At 39.3% G+C, this 21,479-nt stretch overlaps 3 protein-coding genes across 9 annotated transcripts in view; 2 read left to right on the top strand and 1 right to left on the bottom strand.

Moving 5' to 3' along the window:
- sipa1l2 (signal induced proliferation associated 1 like 2) overlaps positions 1-4,228 on the bottom strand; it is a 116,002-nt gene extending 111,774 nt beyond the window's left edge. For all 7 annotated transcript variants that reach the window (XM_023327308.1, XM_023327309.1, XM_023327311.1 and 4 more), the window contains exon 1: positions 4,056-4,228. The gene's annotated coding sequence lies outside the window, so the exon portion shown is untranslated. The remainder of the gene's footprint in view (positions 1-4,055) is intronic.
- Positions 4,229-5,767: 1,539 nt separating this feature from the next.
- On the top strand, positions 5,768-8,275 carry map10 (microtubule associated protein 10). The gene has a single exon (XM_005795228.3). It carries the CDS (start codon positions 5,854-5,856, stop codon positions 8,167-8,169), a length of 2,316 nt encoding a protein of 771 aa, XP_005795285.2. The 5' UTR covers positions 5,768-5,853; the 3' UTR covers positions 8,170-8,275.
- A 695-nt stretch (positions 8,276-8,970) lies between these two features.
- ntpcr (nucleoside-triphosphatase, cancer-related) lies at positions 8,971-14,113 on the top strand. The gene is made up of 5 exons (XM_005795130.3): positions 8,971-9,058; positions 10,520-10,682; positions 10,773-10,875; positions 12,223-12,432; positions 13,659-14,113. Exons 1-5 carry the CDS (start codon positions 9,025-9,027, stop codon positions 13,743-13,745), a joined length of 597 nt encoding a protein of 198 aa, XP_005795187.1. The 5' UTR covers positions 8,971-9,024; the 3' UTR covers positions 13,746-14,113.
- The last annotated feature ends 7,366 nt before the right edge of the window (positions 14,114-21,479 follow it).

Raw genomic sequence — 21,479 nt, 5'->3', positions numbered from 1 at the left:
GTGAACAGTGACATATGCAACCCTTGAGCAAAAATATATGCTGAATAATCTTTAGGTATTCACCAAAACCTAATATGAGATCACCATAAGCTTTTGGTAGTTTATTTTGCATTCTTCAATGAGTCACATGTAGGATATTATAAGACACCGTCAGCATTGTTGCGGTGAATAGTTTTGGTGTTTCATTATCAAGCTTATTTTGCACATCAATAACTCCTCATCCTACATACATCTCTTGTGAGCTTTCCCCAAGACATCAATCTTTAAATCATCTAAATGACTTCATCTTTGCTTTCCCTAACAGGGATAAATGGGCTTAAATCCTTCTATAAATCCAGACAGCAATCAAAACAAAGGCTGATAAAATGACCAGAAGAAAAACTGTCTGTCCAAACCACAGCAGGCAGCATGTGACCCCCCCCCCTGTCCGCTGGTTGGTTGGTTTTGATGCAACAGGATTTGGTTGGAGGAGGTAGAAGAGGGGGGTGGTCTATTGTGGCTGTCTGCTCACCAGACACTCACAGCCAGTCAGCTGGCACACACCAGACCAGGTTCGCCTGATCCTCGTCACATGCATGGGATGTGGGATCTGTCAGAAATTCGCCTGCCACAAGCTTTGGCTGGCTTCCCTGGTTTATAATGACATTAAAAAAACGCAACACCCCTGTGGTCCGAACCCTGGACCTTTAACGGCTTTTTTCCGATTTAGCCCAAAATCATAACTAGTCATCCCAGCAGCAGGAAAGCACCGTGGGAATACACACAAACAGGAGGGAAGCCAGAACAATAAAATCGGCCACAAGCTTAAGTAATCTGTGTATGGTAGTAACACATTTCACAACCACCTCTTTCTCCCAAACCAAAGATAGAAGCTGTAACTCTAGCAGGGCGTCTCCAAGGCCACAAACCAGGAGACACCCTAAGCAGCTCAGCAATGATAACAACTGGATATGGCCTGCAGGCCTGTCCCGGGAAGCCGTTTCTGGTCCAAACCTGACAGGTGGCTTATTGTTCAGCTGAGAACACACTGTGCACATTATTTATTTCTGAAGACATATCTGTCTGCCTCAATCGCCCATTGTCTAGTTCGTGATGAAGAAGGTGTTATTAGAAATAGATGAAAACATATTTCTTCTTCAAAGCCCCCTGTGCACCTTGTTAATGGCAAAATGCAGAAAATCTCTATTGAGGCGAAGACTGAAAGACCTAACCATGTCACTGCCATTACCGAGGCTGCTGAGTAAGTCTCTTTCTAGCTGCTGCCAGCTAGAGAGATGGGTTTCCTGAAACTGCATTTTTTATTCCACATTGCACAAACTCTTGTCTTTATTATTTTATTTTCTTGAACCAATTCCACAGTGGATACCTCTGGTGAAGAGGCATATCAGGTAGCACTTTGGCTTCTCTTATGTAGGATTTTACGAGACTGGATCACACATTGCTGTGGATTATTCTTCTTTGCACAGTCTCTGGCCGTGGCTCCTCCCTTATGGACTCTTTACTTAGGATCAGATACAGATTTTCTATAGGATTAAGGTATGGGGATGACTGAGATGGGTATCGAAGTGAATTATTTAGTGTCTGATGAACCATTTCTATGTTTATATGACCATATGTGTCTGATCCTTTTTCTGCTGAAAGACCTAATAATTACTCATTTTCAAATTTCCATTATGGTGCGTTCACACCAAACGCGTTGCGTGTGTAAAAATGCATCTGATGCTTCAAGTTCAATGTATGTACACTTTGAATAAAGACCAGCATTTCGGGCGTCTGGTTTACATTCAAAGTTTATGTGGAGGCGCATTGAGGGCACGTCAGATGCGTGTGTTGGACGCATTGGATGGGGCAACTGCTTAAAACGGTTAAAATCTCGCCGCGGCGCTACATATTCGAAACGTGCCTCCACGGCCCTCGACCCACCTCCACATAGGCTCTGAATGTAAACCAGACGTGCCTGATGCTCAAAACGCATTTGGTGCGAACGCACCATAAGAGGCCCAGCAGATTTTTATTTAAAATCTTGCATTTCAAAAGTTTATGCATTCTAGCCTTAGGAGACACATAGCATCATAGATCCACCACCGTTCTTAAAAGTATCTATAAGGGGCTTTTTCCATTTATTCATCCCATGTGGAGATTCTCATCAAACAAAAGTACAATTGCAGACAAACACCCAGCAGAATTCAGAAAGCTACACTACAAATCAGTTATCCTATAGACCCATGGTAATCAGTCTTTGCTGCAGTTCTATGAGCTTGCTTTAGAAAAGACAAACCTTTATGCTCACACTCATACCTAAAGACAATTTAGAGAGACCAATTAACCAAACAGTGATGCTTTTAAGCTGTGGGAGAACGCCAGAGTACCTGGAGAGATCCCACACTTACACTAAGAGAGCATCCAAGCTCCATGGAGAAAGACACCACACTGGCAACAATGCTACCACTGAGCAGCTCCTACTGTTTTTCTGATTCCTCATATGTACATTTATACTGAGCAACTATAAGAACAACATTTCCCTCAGGGACTCATAAAAGGTTCCAATTCTTATACAAACCCTCTTATTCTGATATTCCCTTCAGTGTAGTTGACAAAACACAGGCATCTAAATCCCAGTTTAAAAAAACAAAACAAAACATAGGCCCAAGTACAGTGATTTAAATCAATGTGTATGTGGGTAAAGTTTCATCCACAGTAACAGCAGATTTCCTCACACCTCACTACAGATGTACTTACAGCCATTTGGGTTAACAGTCATTTGAAATATTGCCTCCCTAAGAAGCAAACTTGCGGTAGCTGGAGTTCAGCCAGTCCATTTCTAGAGTCAAAGGAAAAGAAATGTTGAACGCTATTCCAGGCTACAGAGAGGCTTTAGCGATATTAAAACACTCCTGTGCCTATACTTAACTCAGCACAGCCCCACAGAAAACTAATCTTTCCCAGACATTAAACCCTGTGAAAAATATTGCTCTCACATTGATCTGAGCTCTCCAGGAGAAATAGAGAGAACTCTGCTAAATCTGTGCGAAAAAAAGGGGAAATAAATCAAAGGAATGAAAATTAAGCAAAGAAATCTTAGATTAAAACTGACTGCTTTCCTCCAGATGGAGATGGGGCCTCTTTATTTCCCCTTTTATTGGGAATTTTTTTGTTAGTGTAAAGGCTAAACTTCCTGCAGGAAGACAGCAAAAGATATGGAGCTGGAAGACAAACAATATTTGACTTAATCTCCCAGAGGGGAACACCGTGCAGCGAGTCTGAGTTGAATGGGCTCCAGAAGGAGCCAGCTGTAAAGCGAGATTGTATATGAATTGTACATGCAGACTGTCGGTTTTTATTTGTGGAGAATCCAAACAAACGTGACGTTAGGGGAAAGTGTTCTTTGTCTGAACATACAGGCAAGAAATAGATAAAAACATGCAATATCCACTTAGGACAAAACCAATGCAACTACATAATCATTTTTAACAAATATATAACAAAAACAAAATTCAGAGCAAAATTAAACACGACCTGTGTGAATGGAGATGTGGAGTTGTCTTTTTAAGAACAAAACCAGGTGGTGAATGACGGCTTTGTCGCCCCCTACCGCTTTCATGGGAGAAATACACCAAATAAATTCATTCAAAAAAAATGCTCAGGCGCGCGCAAGCACGCACGCGCGCACGCTTCTGGCTCCATCAACAAATGTCAACATTTAATATAATACAATCAAGGAAATAATTTGTTCTGGGCCTTCGTGTCCTTCCATGTGTCTCAATAAACCACCAAACAGAGATCAAGTTTGACTGACCTATAATAAGCCGTGCTCACAAATATACAGGTTATAGATAGACGAGAGTTTAAACATGGTGTCCGTTTGTTATTTTTGATTTTTGTCGCCAACACTACAACAGCTTCAGCGTCTCAGCGCAACTTTATCCTTTGTGTCCACCGTTACACCAGTTCCGCTGCACTCTCTTACCATTTCGCTCCTTACTTTCACCTACAGAGTCCACTTTTCCCCACTTTACTGGTGGTTTCAGAACTAGAAAAGGACAGTCAGAGCTTACCTTATAGTGCGGGCAGCGTCCTGTCTCCGTTTTTAACCCGGGTTAGTTATCCTAGAGGTGGGAGAAACCAGCAGGGGCAGCCGCAGCCTCTCCAACATCTCCCACTTTCAGTCCCAGCCTCCAGACTGAAGTAACACGGACCATAGCGATATCCATCCACTCCAGCACCTATCTCTGCGATGACAACACTCAACGAGGGGGCAAGACTCCGCCCACACCCACGTTGGGAAAAACTCATCCAGAGGTCCTCTGTGTTATTATTCTACACATATGTAGGCTGATATTGATGGGGACTAATGCCACACTTCAGACTAAATGCAAACAATGAGGCCGTCATGTAAACAAAGTAATGTTGTCTGGATGTTTGATTTTGTGTAAGCTCCACAGTGTCACCATCTGGTGAAGTGAAGGAAAGTTGCTCCAACAAACTAACCGAATAAATAGAAATCCTCATATTGCTGTTTTTGATTTGATGCAAGGACTATGTAGAAAAATGGCACATTATTTTAAAAGGATGCACAATATTGTAATATTTAAACTATTATTGAAAAGTTGATTTACTTTAGTAACTCAGTTCTCTCAGTGAACCACATTTCAGATTAATTACAAAGAGATTGATGTTCGCAAGCCTTTATTTTGTCAATTATTCTGATTTTCCTGCTTATGGGTAATGAAAATATAACTTTTAATATTTGAATAAATACTACAGATGTACTTACAGCCAATAAAAAAAAAACTGGAAAATGAAAAGTAAGTTTAATAGATCCAAAAAGATTGTTTTGATTCAGTTCAAGAAGACATCTGGTCTTCTTCTATTGAACAGCTTTATTGAATATGCTCAACTTTACTCGTATAACTTCCCAGACATTCATTCCTTTGCATCCTTTAATTTGCAGAGATTTTACAAAGATCAAAATAATTTCATAGCAGAAAAGTATCAGCCATCAGAAGAATACCAAAATATTTACGGCATTATCCATACAGCAGTTGTCAATAACTGGAGAAAATATGGGATCTCGGTGACAAAATCTGTCTATAGGCTAAGTTGGAAAACAGATAATTTCTTCCAAAGGAAACATCCAGGCCTGGCAAAAATCTCCTCAAACTTTTGTGGAGGAAGTGCTACAGTCTGAAATAGTTCTAACATTTAAACCATACTTTCAAAAACTGTTTGCACCAAAATAATAATATGCTCACAGTAAAACATGGTAGACTTTTGTGAAGCACCTGTCAGTTTTGCAAAAAAGTACAAAATGAAGAGGAATTTCTTTTTTCACCCATCAAGTCCAGTAAGAGAAGTGGACAGAAGATGTCCTGATAGGTCTGGTGAACATTTATAAAGTAGAGTGGACAGATATTAAGTTATGATGTGAGGTGCTGATGTGATCTTGTCAAAGAAGACTGAAAGCTGAAGATAAATCAAAAAGGAGGCTTGAAAAGGCTTTTACTTTGAGGACGTGAGCAACAAATTGCACCTTGTTTTAAAAAAGAAAACACACGACTTTTTGTTTTGCTGAATTCCTACAACTTTGTTTTTTAAAATTTTACTTAAGACAATAAAAAATACTTTTAAGTAAATCTTCACTCGAAAACTGTCGTATGAAATAATATATTTATAGAAAATAAATGATATACTTTATTTTTTCTTGACTACATTTCCCAGATATCTGCGTCTCGTGATGACGTCATGTTTCTTCGACTATTCTTGGTTTCCATGGTAGCCGCCGGAAGCGCTAGCGGATTAGCGCCTAGTTTGTTTGGTTAGCAACTTGTTATTGCCGTAAAACACGCAGTTTTTATGATGTCGTTGGACAATCCCGAGACTCTGTTTTCATTGGAGCTGTTAGTGGATTATATCCGACTCGAGAAACTCTGCAAAGTCCCCGACAGAATAGCTCTCGGTGTGCGGTTACTGGATTTCCCAACGCTGCTAATTTATCAGCACCGATCCGAGAGTGTTGGCTCTAACCAGCCTGCGCGAAAGCAGCCGGACGGACAGCGTGAGTTCGCCTTTAACAGAGGCAAGTGTTGTTTCTTCAAAATGAACCTGGACTCTCTGCACGTCCATCTGTCTGCCACCCCCCTGTACGCCATGGTGCTGGATGTAAGTGAGGATAGCAGCCCCAGATTGGTTGGCTCCTCTCTGATATCTCTGGCTGAAGCCATGGACAGAATCAAGCTGCTTTCCAGTCCCTCTGCTCACACAGGGAAGGGAGTCGTTGCTATATGCAACCTTTCCGGGGAGAAGATCGGAGCAATATCCCTGAGTTATAAGCTTTTGTGTCTGGGAGCAAGTTTACTGCCACACATCACAGAGGGGAGGGGGTATAAACGCACAAGTACCCCAGGAGGTCAAGACCAAGAACATTTCAAGGAGAAAATGAAATCAGGGAGCATGTGTTCTCCCACAGGGAGCAAGTCAGAGTTTAGCATCCATAGTAATGATGCAGGAGATTCAACGTTCCTAGTAGATGAGTATAAGGAAGATGATTGTGCTGAAGGTCAAACTAACACTATTGAGGAGGATTTAGCTGCATTCTGCCCCCCTCATCTTTACTATCGTAACACCGCCCAAGCAAAAATTGGGAATGAAAATCAGGATTACAGATTACTCAATCTATGTACTGAAGCTTTTACATTTGAAGATTCCATCTGTGAGGATGAGGGGCATAAAAAGAAAGTTGAAGATTCGGTTTCCAAAGCGGTACACCAGAAAATGTCTCGTGCTACAAAAACACCAAGCCACCAAGAAACAAGTGACAACACAAATATCCTCAGGGAAGCTTTACAGCAGCTCCCACTTTTAAATGCTCTTGTTGCTGAACTGTCACAGTTGACTGTTTATCCCAGTCCGGATCGAATTACCAGGCCGGTTACAGACGATCACAGAAACTCACCACGAACTCAGTCCCTGTACAAAACTACAAATCTCTCTGACATTAATTTAAACCCTTTACCTCCTCCCAGAAATTGCTCTACACCCATAGTTTACCCTGTGAAGAGGAAAGACAACCAAAAAGAGCCCTTAAAATCCAGGAAAACTCAAAGGAAGAAGCTCATGTATGGAACAACTAAAACATTCAATTTAAGGCTAAAGCAAATTTCTCCTCTCAAAGTGAACAAACGTGAATGCATGGAGTTACGGAAGAGTGGAACACAGTCAAGGATGGCTAAAGAAAAGGAAAAGTCAAACTCTAAAACTATAAAGTCCAAAACAATCTCTAACTTAGATGAAAACATCGAGACAGTGATGCAGAGTCTCACTGTTGACTCTGCACTAGGAGAAACAGTCACTCTGAAAGCAAAAACTCAGCAGGGTGCCCAAGACGGTCGTGCACAAGGAGATTCTGAAGATTTTCATCCACTGAAAGAGCTGAAATGCATTCCCAGCCCCAATCCCAGTGTGCACAGTGACAGCGCTCCTCTGAGCAAAGACAAGAACAAGCATCACACCGAGCTGGATCAGTCAGATTCTCAGTCTGACTGGGACAAATTCAGAGTTTCAGTCCCTGATCTCAAACAGAGGCAAAGCAGCAGGAGCAACAGTCCAGAGTCTTTGTTTTCAGAGTGCAGTAATAATAAAAATGATGCAAACTATGCAGACGACTTTGACAGTCTTGAATCCAGTAATGAATCCTCAGTAGCCAACACTCCAAAGTCTCCTGTCAGTTCTGATTCCTGCATTTCTAATCCAAGATCTGAAGGTTTCCTTAAAAGACCCGATCACCACCCAGTACCGATCAAATCCCCTCACCAAGTTCTGATGGGCACACACATCATCCAACCTCGCACCCGCTCCTCGGCTCTCAGTTTTTCCTCAGATAGTTGCGACATGGAGAAGCCATCTTCCTCACAAACTGTCTGCTCCAGAAACCAAGTGAATGCAAGTGACAAAATGGAGCAAAGCTTTTGTGCTGAAAGTGTTTTAGTATCAAGAAATGAAAAGAAAAAATCACCCAGGAACCGTAGCCATGTTGGAGGATTTTCAGCACAATCCACATCTTCTTTTGAAGCTCAGGAAGTGGAGGATGAGGTTGGATCACTGGATTTCAGAAAGGAGTACCAACATATCTCTGAACTTGTAGCCAGCAAACTCCCAGGGTACACAATGTGAAAAAGCATGTAGACACCGACATGGTGACCAAAAGCATACCGTTTCCCCTTGAAGAGGAAAATATGTTGTATTATGCTTCACACATTTTGAATAAAGATCAGTTTTTGTGACCATTTTCTGCTTTCTTTGTTTATACATTTATGTATAGGTTACAGCAGAATCACAACTATGAAAGGTTATTTTTCTAAGCAAAGATGAAAAATCCCTCTTCATATTAGCATGTCTTATATTCTCCTTATGGACTTTACAGCAGACAAGAGTAGCACTTCTGTTTGGTTTTGCTATTTATCATAACTGCATAATTAACTCTGGTTAATTTATTAACTAATGAATTATTACTGCTTACTTACTTGTGTTAGTCACAATTACTAAACAGCAGAAGTGAGTTTTAACTAATTATATAGTAATATGAAGTATTGCTACTCTCGAGTAAAATAATGTAAATTCATTGTCATTGGAAGTACTTCAACTTGTTCTAACATATAAAAAATTACTGTAAGTATTAATTTCTTGAGTTTTGTACAACAAAATGTCTAAAGTATTTCTTCCGCCTACATTTTATTTTGCTATTAACAAACACATATACTGTATGTATCACACAATAACTTCATTATTTATTTTAGTCTTTAAAATACCAGGTCTTGCACAGTTCTTTATATTTTGACTTTCTCATTACACCATTTTTCAATATTAAAGCAGATATTATGATCAGCTCCTGGAGAACTTAAGTTTTCCGTTTCACGCTTGTGTTATTATTAGGTGGTGTCAAGTTGAACACGCAGTGCGCATGCGTGGATTCTCTGTGTACGGAAGCGCGTCTGTAGCAGCTGCACTGTGCATGGTGAAACCTCTACTATGTTCAAACACGTTTTTCTGACCGGACCTCCAGGTAAATAAAAACACCGAGTGTTTCCGTCAGTCATCATGAATCAGAAAGTTATTCTAACTCCACAGCCCGACGGAGTTACTCTAAATAACGCTCCTAATGTTGTTAATTAGCTCGTTTTAGCTGTTCAGTTCTTAGACATACAGTCTGAATGAATTTGAATATTATTGAAATGTATATTTATTTCAGCAACTCCATCAATAAATTACACACAGACTGATGCATCACATTTCTGTTAATTTTGATTGTTTTTGATCGTACATTTGAAGTTAGAATACATTATTAGATTAATAGAAAAAAACAGTTTTAGTACAGAAATTTGCGTCAACATAATGAAATGCATGTTTAAAGGTTATTTCCAAAAGGTACTTTTAATCTGACAAACGAGCCTCATTTGAACACAAATTCAAATGTATTGTATGATTATTCGTTAATATTGTGGTCCCTCATTGTAAGTAATTCAATACGTGTTAAAGCTACTATTTTTAGTTGTAAACACACTTTTAAAACGATTTACATAAATTACCAGTCATGTCTAGTTTCTTGTTTTGTAATAATTAACTAGGTGACTTTTTGAGGCAATGAGCTGCACTGGATTTTGTTTAGGGTTGTCAGAGCAAAAGGGACTGAATACTATGATGGCCAAACAACACAAAATTCAGAAAATTTGAGATTAATCTCAGAAATTTTTTGGAAATTTTTGAGTTTGAAAAGTTAAAAAAAATGCTGGAATAAACTTAGATCATTTGAGATTAATCATAGAAATTGTCTATAAAAATGTTTTCTATAAGAGTTTTTTTCTAGCAAATTTCTGACTAGGAAATTAACACTAATTAGATTTTTTACGGAAATGTACTCCTCCTTTTTTATGTACAGCGACCCTAATAGGCTGTCATGAAATACTAATTCATGCCACACTTTATAAACATGTTACATACAGTTATGGAAAAAATTAAGGGACCACTTAAAATGGTGAGTTTCTCTGATGTTACTTCTTATAGGTCTATGTTTGAGTAAAATGAACATTGTTCTTTTATTCTATGAACTACTGACAACATGTCTCTGAAATTCCAAGCAAAAATGTAGTATTTATTTGCAGAAAACAAGAAATGGTCAAAATAACAAAAAAGATGCAATACTTTAATACCTCAAATAATGCAAAGAAAACAAGTTCATATTCATTTAGAAACAACAATACTAATGTTTTTACTCAGGAAGAGTTCAGAAATCAATATTTGGTGGAAAAACCATGAGGTTTTTAGTGCACTGGGCTCTAAGTTTTTTAGTTTTTTCCAAAGTATTTTAGCCGTGTTTCACAATTTAGCACTACTGTGTGTGCTGGTACTTAAATTCCCAATAATATATAAAAATATAGAAAAATTCAAGACCCTATATGGTCACAAACATCTTGTAGAATCATGTTATTACTATGTTTTTATACCAGGTCTATTCTTTTACCCACAGGTGTGGGAAAAACCACTCTGGTCCAAAAAGCCTGTGAAGCTTTAGTGTCATCCGGAGTGGGACTGGAAGGATTTTACACAGAAGAGGTCAGGGAGGGAGGCAGAAGGGTCGGCTTTGATGTCGTCACACTTGCAGGAGAGAGGGGCCACCTGTCCAGAATCAGGTGGAGGTTTTACCCACAGCGCCCTTATCAAGCTGCCCGCCTTTTTCATCCCATCGTTTTGATTCTCCCACGCCTCATTTTGTCTTGCAGAGAAGGAGCCGGCACATCTCACGGCAGACGGGAGTACACTGTGGGACAGTATGTGGTTGATTTGCCTTCATTTGAAAGCCTGGCCCTTCCCCTCTTCAGACATGTAAGACTGCAGCACATGGCCTGTAAACTCATCTTTTAAATGAGACCCTCCTCCTCCCCACTTCTAAATCATCAAACCTTTGATTTCCCTCACAATTGATGGAATAATTTGAAGCTTGCAAGCATGTAAATTCCACAGTGACATTTTTAGTGTTGCTGGTGCCGTCTGGCTGTCACTGACCGTGATTAATCCCGCATGTAAAGTGAGCCTGGAGTGACGCCTACACATGTTAAGAGAAGGTGTCTGTGGCATGGCGTCACACGGTTCACTTTCATCTTCCTTTGTACTCTATGTGCAATCACTGTGGCTCATTGGGACTCCCAAACATTGTCAAAGTCATGTAAACATGCTGTAGGCATCAATTTTTATAGGTAAATTAAGATCTAAAGTTGATTTTAGTGCCGATATACATTACCTTCCACTTTCATATTCATAACCCTTGAACCTTTGAATATTTTTTGTGCTGTAGCCACTAACTTAAATTTTTTTGTTTGGATTTGATACAATAAAACGCTAAGTAAAAGCATAATTTTTGATTGGACGAAAAATTTTTTTTTTTTTTTTACAAATAGAAATCTGAAAAGTCTGGTGGGCATATTTTCTGAGTAAATTTAAGAGTTTCCTGATTAGTAAGTTCATTACACTCATTTGTAATTTAATTAAGTATAAATCCATCTGTTTTGTGAAGATATCTAAGGATTTATCTGGAAGATATCTGAATGTTGGAGAACATTCAAGAACAAATTGAAACAAACAGAGCAATCAGGTAAGTGGTGAGTTGTAGAGAAACTAAAAGTTAAAAGTGGGGTTGAATACAAATGTTTGCCAGGCTTTGCAGGTTTTTATTATTTGTAATCACAATTATGACGTTTTTTTTTGTCTGCCACATAACATTTTTATAAAACTTATTGAAGTTTCAGGTTGTAAAATTTGAAAATGTTCAAAAGATTTCAACACTTTTGCAAGTGTTGCAAAAGAAGGGTCGGCTTTTGTACTTCAAAATTTCCAGTTGCTCACTTAGTTAATTCTCAGGGTAAAATAACTGATGCTAACTATGATTAATAATTCACTTAGAAAATTTTATTTCTTGTTGTGTTCCTGCTCTGTTTTTAACATTTTTTGTCCTAAAGTTTTAAGGGATCCCAGCTGTTGCCTCGTCTATTTTGTGATTTAACTGTAAATCATTTTGGTTGCTACAATTCAGCGTCCAGTATGAAAGATTTTTAAAACAAAACAAGTGGATAATTGACTGCAGAAACATCATAAGTCACCAAATTTATTATGACAAGTATTAAGATCATGTTTTTGCACTCAGTGAATTTTCATTTCCTGGTCTCGTGTCTGCAGGCGGGGGCAGCAGACGGGGACAGCAGGAAGGTGTTCATCATCGACGAGATCGGCAAAATGGAGCTTTTTAGTCAGGCCTTCATCAGAGCGGTGAGGCAGACTTTAGACGGTTCATCTTGCACAATCCTGGGGACCATCCCTGTCCCCAAAGGTAAACCACTCGGTCTGGTGGAGGAGGTCCGGAGCAGGAGGGATGTCAAGGTCTTCACTGTAAGTAAAAATATCACTTCTTTGGCTCACTGGTTTAAAAACATAAAGAAAAGGAGCTATTTGGGTCAGTGTCTGAATTGTTAATTCCCCTAATAGCAACAGGACAGTGTTTACACTGTATCCCCTTAGTGTTAGGAGGGCAGGAGGGTTGACCCTGCATTATCTCTCTCAGTCGCAGTCGGATTAAATCTAAATCATGCGTGACTGATTCAACAACAAAGGGGTGTCTCAAATGTCAAAATAATTTCTAACGGGGGACTCAGTTACAGACATTGTCATGCAAAGTATTCACTGTACTGTGGCAGTCATTGTGTTAGACCAAATCAGGTTATGAGACAGTAAAGAGGTTTATAGTGGACATGATAGGAGAACAGTGTCTTATAGCGACAGTTTTACTTCTTCAACTTTGTCTCATTGTTTTGTTAAACCACAAACTTTAATGATTTTATTTCATGTTTATGTTTTTTTTTTTGTCCAAATAAAAATCTTATCAATCAGATTGGATGGAAAATACATTTTCAAGTCTTTGCACAGATTCTCAGTTGGATTTCGGTCTGGGATTTGACTACACCATTTTTCCTCATGGGTAGGATTTGATCTAATCCGCATCAGTCTGAAGTCTTTTCTGCCCTCTGACAAGTTTTCCTCCAGGATTGTCCTGTATTAGGTTTCCTCAAACTCCCACGAGCTCTGACCAGCTTCTGTGTTCCTGCCGAAGAACTGCATCCCCGCAGCATGATGCTTTCACCACCATGTTTCCCTGGGAATGGTGAAACAGGAAAATGTTGAGGCCTCTAACTGGTTTTCCTCCAGGATTGTTCTGTATTTAGCTCCATTTACTGGTCCCAACTTCTGTGTCCCTGCTGAAGGAAAGCATCCCCTCATCATGATGCTGCCACCACCATGTATTGGTGTACTACTGAGATTAAATTCCACGCAGGTGGATTTTCTTTACTAATTAGCTGTCTTCTGGTACAAATTGGCTGCAATTGATTTGTTTTTTTGGTTTTCAAATTGAAGATTTTTATTTGTAAGAAATGTTGAAAGCGTTCTCTCATTTCCTTCCACGTCGCTGCTTTGTGCTTGTGTGTCAGCTTGATCATCTCTAGGCAGAATGTTGTCTCATTTCCTTGATGGATATTTGTATAGTATGCTTTCTCCCTCTGCTCAGACTAACCGTGTTTGTCATATTAATTGTTTTTTCCACTCTCGTTTTTCTTGTCTAGGTGTCAAAGGAGAACAGAAACGCTCTTCTGCAGGATATTGTATCAACCCTACAAGAGTGTTTAAAACACAGAAGCCAGAACCAGTGAAAGGACATCTTCCTGCAGTTTGTGCTGACGTCAATGTTCTCATGTGTCTGTGCATATATGCTTCACACAAGCCGGCTGTTAAGTAAGTCTGTTCATGGTTAACAATGGTGTTGTGACCTACTGTACTCTGCAGCAAGATGAGAGGGTGGAAGAGTTGTTGTGCCACATGCATGTGTTTAATGTAAATAATCATTTGTTTTGTTTCTCTTAACAAAATGGATTACATGCTTAATAATTGACTGTGAGATGGAACACAACTGGGAATATATTCAGTTAGTTTTCTGTTTGTTGCTTATTCAGTTTTTTATTCTCAAGTTTTCCATGATCACAGCCGATGTTTTCTTTCAATAAAGGAGCACACAAAGCGATGACCCTGGTGATTCTATTAATTCTTCCCGACAGAAGCCCTGCCTTGTGTTGAGCTTTTGCTCACGGAGTATCAATCAATATTTAATTGTGCAACGATGTGCACTCTATTCACCCGCCACCACAAACGAATAGAAGCAAATATGCAGCACCTTGCAACAGTATTGATACCTGCACAACATTTCCAATTTTTGTCACATTATCACAACAAATTTAGATCTACTGGACAGAATCAGAACCATCCCAGTATCAAGGTGCGCTAAATCACATTCACAAAAGACTGCTTGCATAAAATATTTGGAAAAATATTCTATGATGCATTAAAATCCTGCAGACCAGTGATATTTTAGTCTTGTTGGATTGTTTTAAACTCTCATTACTGGCATGCTAATTCTATTCACAGCAATATTATTCTAACTATTTGATATCACACAACAGTGTTGGGCATTTATGTTTTAGACTAGCACAAGGTAGAGATTTAAAAGTGCAAATTTTCTGTCTTTTTGCAATTAAAAACTGTGGTGTGTATTTGTATTCCAGCCAGAAAGGTTTTCCTGTACCTGAAAAGAAAAAAAAAAACATACCACCACCATGTTTCAGTTTTAGTGGAGATTTTGTGTTCAGGGTGATGTGTAGTATTTTACTTTAGGATATTATCTCATAATCTAATCCTGTACTAGATTTCATTTGGTGATATCAGTAAAAAGGAGTGATTTTGAAAAGGAATGTATTTTTTCTCTATTTCACATCTTTTGTTAGTCTATCATTTAAGCACCACTAAAAACAAACTACGAAACATGACAAAATTTTGAAAAGTATAAGTGGTGTAAATACTTTTGCGGTGAACTGTAAACATACACTTCTCTCAACAATCAGGTTCTCTCTAGTATAAAATTATATAAACAGTTTTTGCTCCTGCGAAGGTTTTCATCCTGATCATAAAACTCGATTGTTGTTTTCACATTCTCTGCTTACAAGTAAATAAGCTTAACTGCGGTTGTAGAGATTTTGTGTTGCCCACCCCCCCGAAATGTGTTTCCATGTTCCATCAGATTACACCGCAGGATAAGTGGCAACAGTGAATTAAGGGTTTATTTCTTGTTTTATAAAGGATTTGTAGCGGAGCTAAGTGGAGGGTTTAAAACCGCAGAGGAGAATTTGTTGTCAAACCTGCAGAAAAGGTCGCCTCTTTGCGACCCGTAATGTGTTGATCGTATCGACTCGCTGCGTGTGGAGCGCCGATTCTGCGAGAGCCCGGAGCCTGACAGCTGTGCTGAAGCTTTAAATAGACAACACCCTCTGGCAAACATGTTAGTTTTATTTATTTATTTATTTATTGCAGCATTGAAATACCTCCAGGTCATTTCAAAGTGATGAAAAAAAGGAAGGCGCTTTTTTTTGGGTTTGTTTTGCAGTGTGTAAATGATGTGACCTGTCAGGCTGGCTGCAGAAAGAGCTGCCAGCCGCGATCTGCGTCAGACGAGCTGCTGCGCAAGCATCTGCTGCTCCGTGGCCTCACACGACCAGAGCACAACTGGATGAGCTGCCACCAGTAAGCTCTAAAGTTACATTTTTATTATTTTCTAACTAAAGTGGAAGAACAACATCACAATCTAAGGCTAATCAGCCTGAAGTAGCCGAGCAGGAGAGCTGGCTCTGTGGATGGTAACCCCCGGCTCCCTGCAGCAGAGCACCAGATGGGTTACATAACACAAAGACCTTGCCAGTTCTACCAAATGGAGGATGTACGCACATATGGATACATCTGACGCTTTATGATGTAATTAGTATACATACAGTGCATGTTGTCACTATACGTGCATATGATTTACTCGTCATCGCCAGAATGTGACATTTGATGTGCACCGAGCTCATCTGCAGCACCTGAACACCATCTGCTTAGCCGTCGAGGGATAAGAGAAATTGTTGCTGAATATAAAACATATCCAGAAATACAAAGCGTGAAATAGATTTTATACTAGAAATTAATTTTGGACTCTAATGCACTCTAATGAGGTTTCTGAGGCTGTTGGAAGAGAATCAAGCCCACAGCATCACATATCCTCTACCATGCTTTAGTTTTTAATATGAGGTATTTTTCCACAGATCCATTTTTTGCTTTAGGTCAAACACACTTGGATTATTTGTCGCTGAAAAGTTGAAAATGGTGTGATTTAAAGTTTCTGTATCGTTCAGCAGACTGGACATGTTCATGTGACGATTGGACAGGGAAAGATGTTTTTTGGCATGTTTCTCAAGCATCCAGTTGGAACGTAGATTGTATATAATGGGTGTTATGGCAGCTTGGTGATTCAAAGGTGCAGTTGTTTGGTTTGGAAATGTTTTTATGCTTTCCTTACCATTCTCCTTACTGTATTTGGTGCCAAAACAAACGTGAGTCCTCATCCTGCCGTGATTCTCACAATATTCGCTGTTTTAAACATTAGTTATTTGTCTAGATGTAGAAATGGACAAGTTTGGGCAAGTAGCTACCTATTTCCCTGTAACCATTTCCTGATTTAGGAAGATCAACACACATCTGCCTCGCTTGAATTGGATGTTCTATTGTCTTTCACATTTTGAAGAGTGACCAGGAGAAATCAATTGTGATCAGTTATCATAATCACATGTTTAGTGAAGTCCAGAATCATTCATTCCCCTGGCAGGTTTAGGTTTAAAGGGATCTTTTAATTTTAACATATTTATTTGATAAAATAAAAATTTTTACTCCTTTTAGTTTGTCTTATTTATCATCATTTCCGGTCTGAAACAAACTTCTGAGTAAAATGAAAAGAAGTGTAGTTCTACATAAGATAGGGGAATTAGTAATTTAGCGCATAGTTGTACATTTTGTGCTAAATTATATAAAATATATTTTATTTTTCAGGATTTTGAGGTGTCCAATATTGTAGCATCAGTGAGTGTACTAAAAATTAATATTTCTTATTGTGGCATTCCCCCAGCTAAACGGTAAATAAATTGACTAAAATTGAATATTTGAAGTTTCACAAATCTTTCCATGTGAGATTATGTTACTCTGATAAAACTAAAAACCTTTTGCACATATTTACTGATGTAAATACATTTCAAAATCACATGAAAAATTTACTCTGAATTTCTGGGCCAGATATCTGAGCAGGACCCTGAACTCTTTATCCCTCCATCTCATGGAGGGTACAGAAATGCAAGAAGCTTACCAACAATTCAGGACAAAGGGGATTTGGCTGTTTGGTGGAAGGGTGAGGGGAGTGAGGTTTTGATGGGGGAGCGGGTGCTTAGATGTGGTGCGTTCTCTCCAGTTATTGCTCTTTGTGGTACCAGCCCAGGAGGCACACTGACAGCTGCAGACAGGAAGGAGGGGCCAGGGGATGATGTATGGTCCGGGAAGCCCTCAGCTAAAAGGCCAAACAGCTAATAAAAATCTGACATATTGTTACACAACATTTTGCCCAAGCCTTCCTAAAGCAGCACATAAAATTGACTTTATCCTGTGGAGAACATACGACATACACGGAGATGTGGAGGCGAAATAAACTACTTATCTTTTGTGATGCCAAATAATCTCGGTGCAGAAACCTGCGCATGGTGAGTTTCTGGAAATCAAGGTCATGTCAGAGTGTCAAGCTGGTTTCTGCATTCTCACAATTCCTGTCAGTCCCTCAGAGCAGCTGTGCATATGACAGCCAGACACTGCGGGCACAGATTGAGTCTTACTTTAACTTCTTGTTGGAAAGAAAACAGCTAACAAAACAATTTCTGTTGGGTTTTATGTATTTATTAGTTTGCTGATCAATTGTTGGGATTGTTTTGGGGTGGATACAACGTAGAATTTCTGGAATAGCTTCATGTTCCTGCCATATATGTACCAGGAAACCATGCAATTTTCTTTAAAAACCTTTAACAATTATAATATGAGAGTGATTGTGTATTCAGAATTAACCTATATGACCTTAACTCCATCGAGGACTTTACAGGTCTAGGGTCAGGAAAAACAAAACTAACATCTACACAGACCACACACATCCTGGACACAAATTGTGTTTTTTGTTAGTATGGGGCTACAGAAAACAAAACTAACATCTAAACTAAACCTAAAAACAGCTAATACCAACACCTGAAAGCTCCAGCACTCAGCTACTCTACCGGAAAACAAGGGCATATTTGTGATATTTGAAAAAAATATTGTTTTGTGCATTTATATTAATATATGCACATAGTTTTTTCAGTATTTTAAAATATCTTTTAAAGTGTCATGAATTTCTATGTGTCATGAGTTGTGTTGAGAGGTGAGGTTGGAATGTGGCTGGACCCAGTTTGTAGTGAAAAATTATGGTTTAATAATGATCAAAAACATGAACAGAATCCAGGCAGCACAGGTGAGCGATGAGACAAGGAAACGCAGACACTGGTAGCACTGGGAGTTACACCGAACCAATGACAACAAAGACTTGACATTACACAAGTATCCGACAGGGAGCAGGGGACACAGGTGAGGTTAAATACACAGGAAGAAATCAGGGAACACGAGACACAGCTGGGATCAATCAACACAGACTAAATTAACCTGAAAACAACACAGAAACCTAAATCCTCACACCAAGTCAAATTCTTTGTTTTTGCATATAAACGTAGCAATTAAAGCTGATTCTGAATCTGATTCTGATAAGCAGAGGTGGGTAGAGTACCCAACATTTATACTCAAGTGATGTCATACTTCAGTATATTAAAAGTAAAAAGTAGTCATTCAAAAAAATAAGATAAAATCCATTCTAAAGTATATAACCTGTGTTATATACTGGGTTTGTTACATGCCCCTTCACATCTGTACACCATGACATGTAGATACTTACCACAATGTATATATCCATATTGCAGATTATAAACTAATGTTAAAAAAAGTAAAACATTTAAATCCAAGTGTCTGACTGCCTCTCACAGTGAGGCACTCCTCATTCGGAGTTATTAAATACAGCTTTATATGTGAAAATGTTAACAGGTGAACAGATAAGGTGAAATGGGATTCCAGGGCTGTGGAAATGAGGTCATTTGATCCACCATTTTACCTCCTGCCCAGCAAAGACAGTTCTTAAACTCACTCTCCCCGTTACGTCCCTTTCATTGCCTCCCATAAGGCTGCTTGCGGCCTGCAGCTTTGGGTTTCAAAGCCAGCTAAACCACAGAACTGACCTTTTTGAAGCCTGCAAGTTGAAAGCTCAGAGATTTTCAATAAAACATACATCTATTCTCTTTTATACAGTTAATTATGCTGCTTCACTCTGTATCTCAGCGAAGTTACTCAAGTAAGGAACAACTAACTTTCTGTCCCTGTGGGAATGTGTCATGGGTTGAGCATCATGCATCCCTCCAAAGGCAGTAGCGCCATTTTCTATCAACTGTAGGGAAGGGTGAGGGCCTGAGGGCATCTTTCTCCTGTTACACTGTCCTAATGGCTCCTTCTGATCTCCAGATCTCTTTGAAAGACACTGCCGACCCTTGTGAGTCACTTAGGTCTAAGACGCTTCACCCCACCTTTGGGAGGACATGTCAGGCGGTCAGTCTTTAAGAGATTGGACAGGGGGAAAAGGCAGGAAAATGTCGTGCAGTCGTTTTGAGCAGTTGTCGAGTGCAGCACATGTTTTGCTCTACATAACCCCCCACACTTAAAGGAAAAGCCTCCAGAGTGGGCTGACATGCAAGCATAGTGAGCTGTTTGCTGTGTCTGCAGGGGAGGGCTACAACCCCCCGCAGCTGTGACGGGAGCAGTAGGAGCTGTCAGCGAATCGTATAGAGGTCAGGGGGTGGAGAGGACACAAAGATCTGGGACACGACGATCAATCGATTGGCTGGTGCTGCGTCCCTCTGGGCCCTTACACGATACGGCTGTCGCTGCAAACATGACGGAGAGGGAAAAACACACAGAAATGTCTTCAGTATGGGAGTCAGTGCATTCCAAAGGAATGGATGCCATATGTGAAGGCAGTGACTAATTGTATCAGTCACTTCCTGAATGTCAATGTGGATCATTATATGCCCCTCACTCCTTTGCACATGTGCCTTGTGTTTCATGTAGAGATATACAACTTTAATTGAAAAATACACCAGCATCCCCTGCTCATGCATAGTGTAGTATACGACTAAGCCTGGCTTCCACGGATGTTTTGAACAACTTGCATCACATAGACGCTGTTAATATGTAATTACGTAAATTCATTGTGAATATATGTGGCAATAAAACCAATAATAATATAATTCGATCTTATTCTGGGCTATGCAGACTTGCTGTCTGCTCTGATGGTTCAGTAACTTTAGCAAAAACGACGACTGACATTTTTTTGACTAATACGGCCAATAATTACTTGTCCAGTTGGTCCTTGAAACTGAAACTTAAGGTGTGACTTCCTGTTTGATTCATGCTAATAACAATTTGAGCACTAAGAAGCACTCATTCAGCATTGGATATTTTTTCTCATTTTGGTCAATTTATCCTTTAACATTCAGCTCTGGAAAAAATTAAGAGCCTTCTGCTCTGAACCCCAATGAAAACCTCCTGGTTATTCCACCAAATATTGATTTCTGAACTCTTCTCGAATTAAAACATTAGTACTGTTGTTTCTAAATTAAAATGAACCTGTTTTCTTTGCATTATTTAACGTCTGAAACACTACATCTTTTTTGTTATTTTGTCCATTTCTCATTTTCTGAAAATAAATACTAAAGACATGTTGTCAGTAGGCCACAGAATAAAAGAGCAATGTTCATTTTACTCAAACCCTAACCCTAACCCTAACCCTAACCCTAACCCTATACCTATAAAAACTAAAATCAGAGAAACTAATGATTTTAAGTAATCTCTTAAGTTTTTTCAAAGTGGTACAAAAAATAGATAAATGAGAGTGATATCTCAGTAAATATGCACTACTCAGAACAGGATCCCAAAAAAGCAACAACAGGACTTCATTTCATTAAAACCAACATAAACCATTTTTCAAAGCACCAGAATACATGGTAATATAGAAAACAGCGTGAACACAACAACGTAGCATTTATTGTTTTTTGGCTCCATTTTCTTCATCACTGGATTATTCCATTTTTTTCTCCAAAAAGCAGAAAAACGTGTGAGAAAAATTAACTGGAAAGACTGATCAGTACTGACGGTGCGTTTTGCACATTTTAACTGTGGGATGCTGCATGACCTCACGCTGACAGGCAGTACCATTCAAGCCCTCCAAAGCCTTCAGTACATCTGTGATTGAGTTACTTTGCAGAAGTATGCGATAAGTGTTTCCAGGTGCACTTCTTAAATCCTCCCTCAGATCTGCAGGCTTACAGAGAATCATGTCATGCTTCTAATCCTCCTCATATAATATT

The sequence above is a fragment of the Xiphophorus maculatus genome, chromosome 22, assembly GCF_002775205.1.
Source record: "Xiphophorus maculatus strain JP 163 A chromosome 22, X_maculatus-5.0-male, whole genome shotgun sequence".
In the NCBI taxonomy this organism is placed as follows: Eukaryota; Metazoa; Chordata; class Actinopteri; order Cyprinodontiformes; family Poeciliidae; genus Xiphophorus; species Xiphophorus maculatus.
This window is presented reverse-complemented; position numbering and strand designations above follow the sequence as displayed.